Below are 16258 nucleotides of genomic sequence, written 5' to 3'. Positions count from 1 at the left end.
AATCTAATCTTTCTTTTATGTACATCAAACGACAAAAAATTAATAATTTTATCCATCTCAACAAAATGCAGTTGTTATTTGACAGATTCAATCGCTGATTAAGGCCACCACAACTTTTACTTTAACCAAAGTTTAATTCGTTAATGGAGAATTCACATTACGTCTGATGTCCAATGTATCCAATCGAATGTCGTACATCAAACATGGGATGCAATATTAATCTTCCATTAACGAGTTAAACTCCGGTTAAAGTAAATTGTGGAACCGGGCCTAAGAGCCAATTTCACCAAGTCCGGTTAGATGAACCGACGATTAAAATTAGCAGGGTGGTTAACTGAAATGACATAAATGCTTGGTTTTCCTTCACCTCTATTTTCTGTTGGCCACTCTGCTCATTTTAACTGTCGGTTCATTCAACCGGATTTAGTAAAATTGGCTCTAAATTAATTAGAATTATATTCCGAAAAAATTCAATGTACATATATATATATATATATATATATATATATATATAGCGTTAAATATGCATTATAATGTTAAATAATCCGTGCATTATTGACATTAAAATGTTTACCTAAAAGTTACAAATTCTCTAATTATGGAATTATTAATAGAAAAATAAAAATATTCTAAATTTATTATTTCTAAATTTTTACATACATAATAAAAAATATAAAAGCCAACTTTAGTTTTTAAAAATCTGCAGGACATAAAGTTTTTATATATATATATATATATATATATATATATATATATATATAAAATAAATTATAGATATTGTAAATTACATTATCATAAACATATTGTTTACAAAAAATCTATATATATATATGAACAAATTTATATAATATGCACAATTATTATTAAATATTAAAATAATACAGTTATTATAGTTCTGTGTTTTACATAAAATTGGAATATTGTGTATTCTATATGTATATAAGATTTTAATATTTAATTCATGTTGTGTTAACTTATGACACTTACATCTTTTTTAATTAATCCATAATTATGTCAATCACTATATAATATGATTTAGTATGCTCTATATTATTTTTTCTTTTTCGATTTAATCCATTCAGATTGCAATTCACGTAACATTTGTGGTGTTAAGAGTCCTTCTGCTATTAATCTTTCAGTCAATTTTCCTTTACCTATGCTACGTTTACCAGTTGTTTCATGATCTAAAAAATTTATTATTTAGTATTTAAGCATCTCATGTTACCAATCTATGAATAAAAATATATTCTATATATAGAAAGATACTACCTCGGTAAAAGTTTTGCTTTTGCGTCTGCATTTCAAAACTATCAGTTTCTCCACCTTAATAACAAAATAAAATTTGTATATTAACCTTATAACATAACATAAATAGATATAAAACCGATTTTGATAGATTAATATATAAATATATAAATAATAATTTTACATGTGATATAAATAAAAAATAAATAAAATAAATAATAATAAATTATATTGTAAACATTGTATTAAAAGAATCACATTTACCTGCATCCGAGTGCAACAACAAGGCTGTTAATCTAACTATTCCTGCTTCGATGAGTGCATCAAGTTCCTTTTGTATATCACGTACCATTCCAGAATCCGGGAACAGATCCACAAAACGATAACTGTAAAATATTAAATAAAAAGTATGAAGAAAAAGATAAAGTAAAAAAATATAAATATATATTGTACCTCAGCCATAAGTAAAGATCTAACACATCAAAGATGCCTTCTAAATGAACAAGATCAAGGATAGTCTTTGGTGTCGCAAAAGGCCATCCAATATGTTGACACAACCAACTAAATGTTATCGCATCATTCTTACTATATTGACGTGCAAACTGAAAAAATTATACATATATGCTGTGAGTGCAAATATAATTTTATATATTGAAAATAGAGTATATTTTAAATTAGTATTAGAAAAAAAGTTTTCTTATTAGAAGTATTACTATACTTTATTTTAAATTTAAGTATGGTTTTAAGTATTATTAATAAAAATATAATACTTACTTTCAGGAACATAGTACACACATAAGGCAATTTTCTATTAATTGGTGCACAACAAAATACATATCTCGCACGGAGTGGCAGCGGAACATGCTGTATCATATCAGCTAAAAATTTAAAGTCATCTAAGTTGCACATAAAGTAAAGAGAATCATCAACTGTGCACAATGATACAAAAATATCCTGAAATGGATAAAGCATTTTATAAATGGTATATAATTATTTATAATTAATCTCATTGCTGTTTTTGCAAGTACCATTAAATTCGACAATGGTGAATTTGGTAAGTGATAAGCATATAGCTCAATTTGATCCGATGTTGGATGAAGACCTGCTTGTGTTATTACTTCTGGTGTTTGATTCAATAAATTCTTTAAAGTTGATAGATCTTCTCGTTTAAAGGTCGTTACATAACCCTGTAATACAAAAGTGTATTTTAATATTTCTTTTATGTTATATGTAAAGTTAATAGAGACAAACTGGATTATGCCTACTGTATCCCAAGCTGTACCATAACGTCCAGCGCGGCCTGCGATTTGTAAAGCTGCTGACACAGACAGAATATCCATTTCCTTTTCACCTTTTTCATTGACTGTTGGCTGAATCAACGAATAAAATATAATTCTTCGAATATGCCTATAGAAATATACGTGTTATTTAAATGATTTCAATGAGCTTAAAATCACTTAGAACTTTAAAGTACAAAGCTTCATATATAGTTTTAAATTTAACATAACATAAATATATGAAACTCACAAATTCAAACCCATTCCAATCGCATTAGTTGCTACTAGGACTTTACACGAATTTTTAGGATCGTTAAATTTCGCAGCTTGAGCCAGTTTGGTACCTGGTGGCAAGCTGCCATATATTACTGCTACTTCTGTTCCTCTACTCTCAAGAGAACGTGATACAGTAAATATATCATTTTTGCTAAAACAGACTATACAATCTCCCGGCTTAACATTGATCAAAGAACCAAGTGCCTCGTTTTCTATTTCCAAATTTGTTAGTCGCTTATATCTGCGAACTTCCACATTTTCACCCGCAGAAATACATATAGCTTTTACCTGCATATACATACAATTTGTGGTTAATATTTATTATTTCTATATGATTCTGTATAAGATTCTATATAGGATATAAGCACGTAAAAGGCATACCAAATCTATAGCAGCAGCTTCACCACATAAATGTATTTCATCTGCAGGAATTCCCAAAAGAGCTCTTGTCCATGCCCAGCCTCTACTAAGATCACGCATTAATTGAATTTCATCGATTACAGCTACTTCGTCTACAATAAAACATAATTGTATCAATACTATTTTCTTGCGTAAATACTTTCAAAGTTGTAAGATACAGAGTAACACCTACAATTATTTTGTAGATTCACCATTTCTACAGAACAGGATAAATGATTTGCCGGATTATCAGCACCTTTAATACACTTTCGTTCCTCTCCAGTTAATAAATCACATGGTGTTCCCTGAAATAAAGTAGAAATTATTATTATGATCCAATATATGAGTATGGCATATATATATATATATATATATATATAAAATTAGAGATAATTAGATTATACAGTTGATATCAACCCTTTCGTTACACTTATGATATACTTCTGCAACTAATAACTTCAGAGGAGCACAATACACTCCACTCTTTGCGGTGATAAATCTTTCTAAAGCATGGTAAGTCTTCCCACTATTTGTTGGTCCAGCATGAAAGACTATTTTTCTATTTTTTGCTCTTGCTAAAGGATACCTGAAAATATTAATAGTAAAATTATAATTTATTAAGGATTTTTGCTCCTTTCCTTTTAATGCATATTATATATACATATATATTGAGATATAACAATAATATTAGTAACTAAATGTATGTGAATTTGTAGTATCTTACCAGGAGGCAGGACTCCGTAGATCACTAATCTTTTTGAGATCATCTATACAATCAATATGTGGAAACATTTGTTTAGCATGTTGTAAAAAATATGGAAAAATGTCGGTAACGTTTCCAGCATCTTGCAGAATATCACTCAATACTATATGAAGAGCTACGGGTAATGATTCTGTTGCTAAACAATATTGTCTAAAATTCGTAAACGCCTGTCCCTGAAGATAACCTAAAATCAACATCATACTTAAAATATCTATATTTAATTAATATATGTGTATACTATCAGAATATACACTGATTGACACACTAGGAAACATTTTTTTATGTAGAGAGCAATATGACTCTATTTTCTAGTATTTATCAATTAGTATATATATCTATATATATATATTTTTTTTTAAATACACACTATCTAATCCATGTTGCCGAGCCAGCTCCTTGATCTCTGTTTTTTGCGTAAAGGCATTCAATATTCTCAAAAGATCCGTTTTTTTAATTAAAGATCCAGTCAATTCGGCACCAATGTTTATGTCATCTGGAGTTGGTTTGATGGGCACAGGATGAAAAAGAGATTCCGGCGAATGTGAACTACCTTTTTGTAAGTCATCTTTTTGTGAGTCATCTTTCTTGCCTCTACATGGCTGAACATAATTTGTTCCACGAGCTATAGATCTGTGTAACAAAAGATAAAATAAAATATGAATAAAAATAATAGATAAATATAGGAGGGGGGAGGGGAATCAAAGTATTTCCAAATATATTTAAGCCTTTCGTGCAAGATGATATAGGGAATATATTTGGAAATACTTTGATTCCCCCCCTCCCCCCCATATTTTTCTATTATTTTTAAGGTCAATTCTTTTTTATTATATATATATACATATATATATAATATGTTACACCTGCAGGCTAATGTCATCGCCGATAAGACGCTTCTTCGCATTAGCTGTTCCGACATGTTACACTTTATGAGCATCATCTTTCATTATAGACAATTTACTATTAAAACACAATAAGAAACGTGGAGCATACAACATACCTCCCACGAAATCATTGAGGTTATGGACAATTATCGTTTAAACACGTGCGATCTTACCGATAGATCACGGCATGATCAGGCATGATGTAAGAATATATAAGAATATGGATCACACGGTAGAGGGTAGAGCATAGACATAGTATATCTAGACCGAATGTTTGCCTTTATTTAAGGAGTAGGGGTAAAGATGCACATAGAAAAGGACATACTCTGTTTCGTGTCCCTTACGTTCTCTCTCGCTCGCACGTAGCATAGCGTACTCTTTCGCTATGCTACATGAGTGAGAAAGAGCGCAAGGAGCACGAAACAGAGTATGTCCTTTTCTATGTGCACCTTAGCCCTCACTCCTCAACACTCGGTCTAGATATATGCTATGTCTATGGGGTAGAGGCACAATATAGAGGTGCGTTCGGATATCTTACCCGTGGAGTAAAGTATCATTTAATTGACCAACCTGGACAAAAGGAGCAAAAATGTTTTTATTCTGATTGATCAACTAAACGTTTTATCCTAGAGTTGGTCAAGGAAAAGTTAAGCCAATACCGGTCGGAAGTCTCGAAAATGCCATTTCCCGATTAAAACCACGTATTAAATAAAAATTATTATAAAATTATTACTATTATTAATAGTATTACATTATTACATAATCAATTCCTTGACCAACTCTATTTTATCCTACGGATAAAATTTTCGAACACGCTTATACTATCGAGAGAGAGAAAGAGAGAGAGAGAGAGAGAAACTTTGAACCCGGTTTTATGTATGATATATATATATATATATATATATATATATATATATATATATATATATATATATATATTATAACTTTCTGTGTATATATAAATAATTTCACTTGTCTTGATACGTTATCACACACAAAAGAATAATAAAGCATGTTGCTCAGAGAATAGAAGATCAATCCTTTTTTATTAAATTAACAATAATTTGTGAAAAGAAATATGTACCTTTCTCGATAAGCAATGAGTAAGTGATACTGTATTATTATAAGCGAGATGAATACATGCAATTTAATCTTGATGTGAAAGATATCTTAAATAGAACCTACAAAACGCGCGCGAGCAATCATTCCCTTATAAAAATATTTTTATATAGTTCGTACTCCTCATAAATTTTACAAGTTGAAATGTGGTAAGCAAAATGATATTCCGACAAAATCAGAGATTCAACAATATCTTGGTACCTCATTGGCACAAATTCTCTTCGACTACAGTCATTGTGAAATGATAAAATTGTTAGACTCGACACGATCTGCGAGAGTTTTACAACAGTCATGTCGCAAAGCACAGAACGGTCAATTAAAAACGAATATCATTCGAATGGCATTAGAAAAACAGGACATTCTTAAATCAAATATACATCATGACATTTTAGGTAAGATTTGTCGAATCTGCATAGAAAGTTAATGATTCACATATATATCATACGTGCTTATTAATAATTTATATAAATTCTTGTCTCAGCATTGGGTGAAGAAGAGTTAAAGAGATTTCAAGCAGAGATTGAAGTGTTGGTGCAGAGCAAACTGAGGAATGAATTTGCAGAGGAATGTCGTATGCTTGAAGCTGAAAAGAGATTTGCCATCAAATGCAATGTGGATGAAATTCATGCCAGATATGAAGAATATTTCAAGTTCACTCAACAGGAGTTGGAGGAACAGTTACAAGTATATAAATGACACAGTTAATTATTATTCATTTATGTAAACAAATTAAAACCATATGTAAGACAACATAATACAGCAATTGATAATTAGTGTAAAATTGTGATAGAACGAATTGGCAAATGCGGATGATAAATATACAAAGAAAATGCAGAAAGTTGCTGTAAAAACACGGATAGACACAACACATGATGTGCTAAGAAAGTTGCGACCCCAGATGTGTTACATCATTAAATCTCTCTATGACGACCTTGAATTATCTTATCGTGCACAGAGAGAAAAAATGATTGCTGACTTCAATAAAATTATGAGGTATTCAGATATATAAGTCTCACAAGTTTAAAAAGGCTTTTCCTACATTATCATCAAACGTAAGTTATTAAATTTGACATTTTTATATATGCAAAGGAAACAACATCTCAAATTGGATACAAGAATTAGGGAAATAGAAAAGAAAAAAATAGAGGAATTGCGTATTCAACATCATGAACTTGAGATACAAAATGTAATGAATATTGTTTTTATTCTTTGCATGGAAAGTTTACGCAATAGTTTACAAATGCATGCAATACATAAACATTGTGAGGTAAATATGTATATATATATATAAATCATATTTTTGATATATATGCATACTGTATAGCTTATTTTTATATTTTGAAAGTTTATATATTGAATATAAATTTATATATTGAAAGTATTATAAAGTATTTTACATTTAAATATTTAAATACAGGAAAAGATAAAATCTTTGCATGAACTTATTGCTAAACAAGATGAAGATATAAACATAATGAAGGAAAGACTTAAAGAATATCACAACAAGAATGTAATGCTCCAAGAAAAAGTTACTACTATTACTAATGAATTTCAAAAATTTATAAATTTTGCATTTGATGCCATGCCAGAGCATGCTGACTTTTTATTGCCATTAGATTTATTTTCTGTAGATAGCACAAATAAAGAAGACAATAAGCAAGAAAAAAGTTGATAGATAAATTAGATAGATAGAAAGATCTTGTAGAAAATTTTAATTGCAACAAGAAATTATATATTGAGAAAAAAGATACATTTATAGAATAAAAAGTTTAAATTTGGCTCTTACAAAAATACACTGACAATGAATGTTATAGAAGCAAAAGTATATTTTTTTTATATATATATTGTAGTTACATCAAAACATATAACATAGAAGAATACAAAAAATATGGTATCAAAATATTGATTTCTCTTTGATTATATTCTAGTAATATATGGTATAGAGACATTCATATAATTCTCTTTTAAAACAAAAATTTTAAATTAATAAGTTAATAATTAATATATCAACAATTCATTGAAATTTCTTGCATTCTTTATCTGACAACCACGATGCCATCCTGGATCTCGCTGCAGATTAAATGTTTTGCGCTGATAGAATTGTGTCAACATAACAGATCTCAGGCCTATTTCACTAAGTGGAATAGAAGGGTAATCGTCAAGGCGCCATCCATATATCCAATTCGCACAATCGGGGAAATAGAAACGTTTTTCTGGGGGTTCTTTATATCTAGAAAATTTTAAAAAATTTTATAAATTAATAAATTAAATTCTTTTCAAATAAAGGGATATTTGTGTAACACGTTTGGCACTACCTTTCAGTTAAATAATTATCAGTAGTGATAAAAGTTGGCATTCCTTTCTCATAAAGCATGTTTCTTATATCAGGATCTATCGGTTTCATGATATCTATATTGATAGAATCATCAGATTGAGGTGGTCTCCAAAGGGATAAGGGCTTGTGTATCTATATGTATATATAAAATTTAAAAGAGATGAGTATTATGAATTAGCTGATATTAAACTTTTTACACACAATGGGTTTATCAACGCGAGTTTTCGCTCGTTTTTCAGACTCCGCAATTATTTCTCTGGCTCGTTTTGTGAATTTTGGCTCTTTCAAATGACTAATCAATCGTTGTTGATTCTTTAAAAACCATTTCATTCGTATCGCATTTTCCTTTCTTATCATCTCATTATGAAATAATTGACAACGAGTGTCACATACATTGCCATAAATTTTCGCCATATTTCTCTTATACAATTTTTACACACTTTTTTATATAAGCACGAAAATAATCTAAATAAACATCAAAAAGTATTTTAATGAAAATAGCTCTGAAGTAAGATTTTGAAAAATTACTATCATCAAATGTTTTCTCTTTTCTTTCATACACTCATAAGAACATAAGGCGCAACAAATTAAATATAACAATACATTGCAATACTTTGTAGAATGGTTTATTTACATTCTTATTACGCGTTATAATATGTTTTATTGTGTTACATAAATTCAGTATGTACTTAATGTGTATATACTACATTATTTATGTGTAGATGTATGTGTGTATTTTTTTATAATAATACCAGTGGGAGCATATATATTCAACTATGTACAATTCTTGTTTCTGAAAAGAACAAATTTATGAGAAGAAAAATATAAAGTCAATCAATTCAACATAGTGATATGAATTATTTGCATTTGTAATAAATTTCAAAAACAAATTAAGAGAAACGCTGTACTATGTACAGTATTCGTATTCTATAATATACCTGAGAGATAAACATTTACTTGAAGTTTAAATAAAGACAATTTTGAGATAAATATTCAATATAAAATTTAACAGATTATATAATGAAAATTATAAATAAAGAATTAAACATATCGAAAAATCCAATAATATATCCTACAATCTATAATGATTGTATGCTTAAAGTAATATGCAAAATATGTGCATATGTATGTGCAATAGATGTATCTACACATATGCATAGATATTTCGAATGAAAAATTAGCTGCAAAAGGAAACAATTTTTGCAATTTTCCTATTAGTTATAATTTAAATAAAGGATATTTTTATAAAGTTACTTTTAATTAGATGCTGCTCTTTTTTACATACATATTGTCATATATGAGAATACTATGCTCCAATATCCAAATGATTTATCCAGTAACAATGCATGGTACATATATATATAAAATTGTAACAATAAATAAATGGCGTGAAATGAGTTTTACATGATATTACTCCCTCTTAAAGTCAACATCAAATGACTCAGTAATCACAGCCATAGGAAGCAATATTGTATGTGATATATATGTATAGATACATAGTTTATTTTTATATTACAAAGTGACTAAGGAGCATTCATCATTTGTACTTGAGTAATCAAGAAGAATCGTGTACTTGTACAAATAATAGTTTCATTTCTTCTACACTGGTTTTTCTTTTTTTTTTTTTTTTTAGACTGTACATATATATATGTATGTAATATTATATAGTTTTATCTACAATTTTTTATAAAATAATTACTTTACATCGCATGTGATTTCTCTAAGCTTTAGGGTAACCAATCATGTCCTATATTAATTTAATTCGCTCCAATCCATATTTGTATCTACAGTCTAAATATAAAGTTACGTCGCATTTTTGATATCAAATTAAGATTTCAGTCTCAATAATTTTTGAATATCAAATGATTTTGAATTGTTAATAATTTTAATTATGAGTCTAATTTTGTGTATTTATATTTGCGAAATTAAAATCCTGTATTAATTGTAATTATGCGCACTTAATTATGCTCTAAAGTATAATTTATTATCGACAGAATTCTCGTATGCATCCCACTGTTTTCTTAACTTACTTAATACAATATTGGAAAATGGACTGCAATCTAATTGCGCTATTCTATTTTCACTGTTCAAATATATCTTTTCTTGTTTTTTAAAAAAACATCCGATTCCTATACTGCAGAATGCTACAAAGTGTGATGTAATACTTTCTGTATCATTGTGCCTTCAGTGGCACTTTATTTGTATTCACTAAACAAGCATAGATCCATTTTTATAAATTTGCTCGGTGTTTTTAAATATTGCTCAATTATATGATTCAACAGATTGAAAAAATTATTAACAAGGTATTCAAATTTATTTGAATGAACTAAATATAAACAAATTAGATTATAAATAGCGCGTATAAATTTGTTTATAAATTAATAGACAAATTCTAGTAGAAGACAAATAATACACATAGAGTTTTACTTTTAAAAATTGATATATATCATATTAACATTTTTCTGAATATCATTGATACTCCATATGAACAGTATAACCGATAATGACATTTTATTTCCATTAGATACACATAGGATAGCAGCCAGTGTTTTATCGGGATAGATTAATGATTATTTCATGATTCCAAATTTAATACCTAATGAACAAAGCTGTTTTATATAATTATTGTGTAAAATAGTAAAGTGGTATTTTCATACCGATTCCACCAAATATAAGAAAAAAAAGATATGTTATAAGTATAAGATATAATAATATAAAAGATAATGAAATAATATTTTTCTATTTTGCATTTGAATTTTGTTTTTTTAAAATTAATTGTTCTCATTCAATACTCAAAGGAATCAAGAAATAAAATAAAAAGATTTATTACGCCATTACACGAAGCGATCATTTTGTGCAATCATTCAACAAGTTTATTGGCATATAGTCACTTAATATATACATATTCGATGCTTTTGCATAATATTGTCTTTTTTTAGCATCATATTTTTTTTCTTTGCGACTTTTATAAAAATGCTGCTGTAATAATATAGGAATCAATAAAATATCAATCAATAAAATATCTTTATCAAGTATCTTTGTTATTCATTGTCGCCGAACTCTCATAAAGAAAAGAGGAGATTTCTATCATCAACTTTTTCGGATAATGAAACAGCTCTCTCTCTCTCTCTCTCTCTCTCTCTCTCTCTCTCTCTCTCTCTCTCTCTCTCTCTCTCTCTCTCTCTCTCTCTTAATCGATCAATAATGTGATTTCTCTTATATACCTAACTTGTAGTCACTTTAAGTAATACAGGTGATGTAGCATGGTTGTTAAAGTACAGACCTGTTCCTTGAAAGCTGTTGGATCTCGATGTCGGATTTTGATTAATTCCAGTCGTACCACTGTCGGTGTCGGAGTCACCGTACTCGTCATCTTGCTTGCCACGTAATACGTATTTAAATGATTCGTATCTGTCGCGCGAATTAAACATTTCCATTATGCGATGCAATGATGAAAAAAAATTGATGAAAGTTATACAATTTAAAAAAGAAAAATAAAGCACAAAGAAATTAATTGACTTACATCACCCAACAAATGGCAGTAGCTGGTGCTTGGAATAAAACACGTGCGCGTAATCCACGGAAATATCCTTGTATACCGCCATGCCTGTAGACCTGTCTAAATGCATCCATCAAACCCTGAGCCTGCACGCCGTCTTGCTGAGTGTTTAACACTGTTTTGCAAACGTCTAGAGGGGTTGTCGCCGCAGCCGCGATCGCACCTGCTGCCGCACCTGGTTATACATATATATAAAATAATATAACAATAGAGCTGAAAGTTAATATTATAAATAGTTGATAGACTCACCAGATCCGATATGTGCTATTGGATTGTAAACATGTTCTGGGTTTGTAATGGATTGTACAAATTCATACGAAATGAAATGAATACTTTGAAAAGGCACATTCATAGCCAATTGAGTCGTGTAACTTCTATAGAATGCAAATATTCCTTCTTTCTTGTATATATGCTGTATACAATTTAATACATTTCTATAGGGAGAATTATACATCTGCAATCGCTGTTTCACAACTGTAAAATAACATTATATATATATATAAATCTGTTACATAAATTATCCATACTTATATTATCTTTTGAGAAATTAATTTCTTTAAAAAATTAATTTTTTTAGGCTAGTAGATATATATTTAAATGTAAGATCTTTTTTAGACTCTTTGTATATTATCTTATAAATATCTTTCATTAAACATGGTATATATAGTATATGTATGAAAAAAAAATATGGATAGTATTTAACTTACAATGATTAGATAAGAATCTTTATATCTCTTCATGGATTAAATGATAATATTAATTGAAACATCTAGATTGTAAAATTATCTTTGTATTTATAATCATATCATATATTATCACTCAGGTTTAAAAAAATATATTATTATCAAATCAGCTTATAATATATTATTATAACTAACCTTCTGCCGGATTCATGACACCATCATGTAAAATTGTTGCTACACAACCAGCCGCTCCATAGACAAGATGATTAAATTGGGACCTCGTACTCTTGAATTTTTCTTTAAGACACTCATAACAAGAAAAGTATAAAGCATGCGCAGGTCCAGCTCCGACGACCACTGCACTTACACCTCTAATTGGCCTTAATACACCTTCTTGTTGTATCATTCTGTACAATACTTCCCCCACTCCTCCTCCTCCTCCTGGGCCAGGTATTAACGCTTGCATTCTTGTCTAGGCACATAAAAGGAAAAGATTATCATATTAATTGTGAAATTAATAATATGACTAAGTTTATTCTATACATCTAAAATCTTTGTATTGCAATATTTTTCACAATGCTATTTTATAAAATTATTATTGCCAAAGCACTTTAAAAGTAGAATGACTTGCTAATAGTAAAGACAGTGACTATCAACTGGTTTATTATAAAAAAAGCATGTAGTATAATAATCACTCTTTATCTATGATAATAAATGCAGAAGGTTATCAATTAGAACAATAGCTACATGTGGAAAAGTAGAATCAAACATCTTAAAGAAATTTAAATGCTTGAAAATATTTATAATTCTCCAATATACTATTTTCAATCCAATATCAACCTGTTTTACATTACAACATTATAACAAAATGACAGCATCTCTATGTCATCAGATAATTCCATTTGTATAATGAGCAAAACCAAGGTTTGGCATATTATTTAGGCAGGCAAGCATATATTGAAAGTATAAATAGTAGTTTGACCAGAAATAGAACCCACTGCAATAAGACCGACGAACCGTGTTATATAATGAATAGTAGACACTTGCATTCTGAATAAGAACCTGGTATAATACATTATTTGCAACATGCAACTCATGTCTCTGTGTTATTATCTCTACTAGCTGGTGCTGAGTACTTGAGACTACTGTTTCAATCATCATATGTTTTCCATGTACAATAACATTTTACACTGTTATAGTATCAACAAAGCCAGGTAATGTCTAATGTATAAATATGAAATGATTCAACAAATATTCAATTCACAATGGTTCTAATAGCTATAATCCTTTGCAAACAATAAAGTAAAATCAATTCTTGTCAATGCATTACTTGTTTGAATTTTCAGAATGAAATTAACAACTTGTCAAATATATCAAAAAATACATATTAAAGACATTATAAAAACATATTGTAAAAACAGAATAAATCTCTACATTATATATTTTTGTGTCTAATAAAAAATATATAAAGATATGATAAAATATTTTTTTTTTACTTTTCCTTAAGTATGTGATACAAAAACGAGAATAAAATAAACTCAATGAATACGTTAATAGAGTGTATACTAAGGATATGGCATGGCATTGCATCTATTGTGTGTCATTTAACTCTAGGTTGTAAAAACAAAAGTAAAACAAGGACCTTCTTTTTTTGTATTAAATACAAATCCTAGATTATGTCAAATGTCATTGACATTATGTACAATTTATAATATAATGATGTATATTGTATATTAGATATTGCGTATGAGACAATATAACTATAAATATTCATATTAACAAGAAATATGTACACAGGAAAGATACACATAATAAATCTTAATCTCTGACTTGTCATTCTGTAAAAGAACTTGTTCGCTCAAAATGCAAAAATGCCCGTAATATATCTCACGACAATAGGATTATTATTATTGTACTTTCTATAATAATAACAAGTCTTTCTATCTAGCGCACATTTATTTGCGTTAGATAAGTCGCGTTGATAAAGCATCCGGGCGCCAAGTGGATGCAAATTCCAGGAAAGCATGTAGGAAAACGTGATGATAGAGCAGATGATGGTTTTTCCAGGTAAAACGTATGGCGGGATCCACGATGTCGAGTCGTGCGAACACGCGGAGTTTCCGCGATGACGTTCGGGCGATCGGGCGTCGCGACGGACACGGCCACCGGATAGTGTCGAGGTTATGTAAAGGGAGAGAAAAAAAACGTGCGCGCGGTGTGATCGCCGCCGACATGTACCTTCACGCTGTCAAACGGATACATGATGCAATGCTCCATGATCCCGGCCAGGGCACCGGCCGTCATGTGTACGACCACGGAATTGGTCGGTAGGCTCTCGTACTCGTCTTTATCCATGATCGCGAGGAAGGAGAGCTACTCGGTACTCGCTCGTAAGCGCGCTCCGATCCGCCGCCACGACGTCGCGCGATACTTTCTTCTCGCGTTCCTTTCTCTCTCCCTCTCTCTCTCTGTTTTTCCTATCTCGCACCACTGATCGCCAACACGTTGCGTTGCCGATACGACGTTCGATACTAGAATATCGTCCGTCACGAAGACACTGATCTGATGTTCGCGTTAACGAACCGTACGGAATGGAATACGCGCACGTTACGCGCGCGCCGACATGTGATCACGTGCGTCGATCGTTTATTAATGGGGCTGCACCGAACCAGAATATAGAGTAAGTAGGCTCGGTGGTCACCCGTCTCTCCCCTACTCTCTACCACCGCGACAGAGCGGATAACCCCTCTTTCTTCTGCCGCTTCGTTCGTTCGCCAAATTTACCTTGTTACGAAAATTACGCGTACGCGATATATCCGCGTTCAATCGATCGGAATTACATTCGATATTTGACGTAGCGATCTCGAGGATACGACGTTCGCGGATCAGCTGCGAAGAATGACGGTATATTCATAGTTAGCGAGGTTAGACTCGGATGCACGTGCCGCGCATGCGTCATACGCGACCACGTGGTTTGTACGTGCGTCTTCGCGAGAGACGAAACGCTTTAAAATACCTTCGACGGATGATTAAGTGTACGGAATGCCGAATGAATATGTATGTATGTATGTATGTATGCCTAGTCGACAATGATGACGACGATGAGATAATAATTTCCCGGATGGGAAAGATCGCGCGCGGTAAGTTATCGCGAATACCTATCACGATGATCTTGTGATATCGTAACGATTATGAAACTTTACTTCATGTTTTTCCCCCGCAGATTTCTCTTTCATTTTATATTTACATCATTTTATAGTTACATATAGTAAAAATTGGTCAACAATTTCTATGCAAAGCAATTATCTATGTATAAATATTCGTCTAAAAATATTTATATGTTTCAACTTTGCACATGGAAAAGTAGAATACTTTGGAATAGAAGAGAGAATATTTTGCTGCGTCATTTATAAGAATAGTTGTCTCGTTTACTTTCGCAAAAAATAAAAAGAAACAAAAAATTAAATGTATTAAATTAAATCAAATCGAATATACTGTACTTAATAATTAAAATATAATTGCATATTTCTAGGTTTGGCGAAGGAAAAGGCAATTTTAGAAAGGAGCCGAAAATTATATAGCTAACCAATAAGTCGAATTTACACTATATCTTTCAGTTGAATCTTTACGTAGCCTTCTAAACTTAAACGTCACAATACGCATTCTTACGCAAGCATAGACATGGTTATTGAATACATAAAAAAGTGAAAGGAGCCGTGTT

General features: G+C 30.4%; 3 protein-coding genes across 5 annotated transcripts; 1 reads left to right on the top strand and 2 right to left on the bottom strand.

Annotated features, from left to right (window-relative positions):
* Positions 1-859: 859 nt before the first annotated feature.
* On the bottom strand, positions 860-5074 carry Suv3 (Suv3 helicase). Its single transcript, XM_070298235.1, has 14 exons — positions 4821-5074; positions 4328-4590; positions 3922-4144; positions 3615-3783; positions 3391-3502; positions 3180-3310; positions 2773-3086; positions 2511-2652; positions 2274-2432; positions 2020-2199; positions 1699-1847; positions 1510-1631; positions 1270-1323; positions 860-1184 (listed from the first exon to the last, which is right to left on the bottom strand). The coding sequence occupies exons 1-14, from the start codon at positions 4895-4897 to the stop codon at positions 1051-1053; spliced, it is 2229 nt and encodes a 742-aa protein (XP_070154336.1). The 5' UTR covers positions 4898-5074; the 3' UTR covers positions 860-1050.
* A 757-nt stretch (positions 5075-5831) lies between these two features.
* LOC138934581 (protein Hook homolog 1) lies at positions 5832-9420 on the top strand. The gene is made up of 6 exons (XM_070298505.1): positions 5832-5944; positions 6074-6352; positions 6442-6644; positions 6751-6953; positions 7050-7227; positions 7378-9420. Exons 1-6 carry the CDS (start codon positions 5941-5943, stop codon positions 7630-7632), a joined length of 1122 nt encoding a protein of 373 aa, XP_070154606.1. The 5' UTR covers positions 5832-5940; the 3' UTR covers positions 7633-9420.
* Positions 8276-15457, bottom strand: LOC138934583 (mitoferrin-2). 3 transcript variants are annotated; one of them, XM_070298507.1, is made up of 6 exons: positions 14776-15457; positions 12733-13009; positions 12104-12328; positions 11819-12029; positions 11579-11706; positions 8276-8427 (listed from the first exon to the last, which is right to left on the bottom strand). In XM_070298507.1, exons 1-6 carry the CDS (start codon positions 14890-14892, stop codon positions 8387-8389), a joined length of 999 nt encoding a protein of 332 aa, XP_070154608.1. In that variant the 5' UTR covers positions 14893-15457; the 3' UTR covers positions 8276-8386. The 3 variants fall into 3 exon arrangements, with proteins under 3 accessions (XP_070154608.1, XP_070154607.1, XP_070154609.1); XM_070298508.1 differs by lacking the exon at positions 8276-8427 and adding an exon at positions 8927-9088; XM_070298506.1 differs by lacking the exon at positions 8276-8427 and having other exon boundaries at positions 8916-11706; positions 14776-15456.
* Between the last annotated feature and the right edge of the window lie 801 nt (positions 15458-16258).

The sequence above is a fragment of the Polyergus mexicanus genome, unplaced genomic scaffold (genome assembly GCF_030449975.1).
Source record: "Polyergus mexicanus isolate NDT 795.1 unplaced genomic scaffold, iyPolMexi1.0 SCAF_7, whole genome shotgun sequence".
In the NCBI taxonomy this organism is placed as follows: domain Eukaryota; kingdom Metazoa; phylum Arthropoda; class Insecta; order Hymenoptera; family Formicidae; genus Polyergus; species Polyergus mexicanus.
The sequence above is the reverse complement of the archived record's forward strand: the minus strand, read 5'-3'. Positions and strand labels throughout refer to the sequence as shown.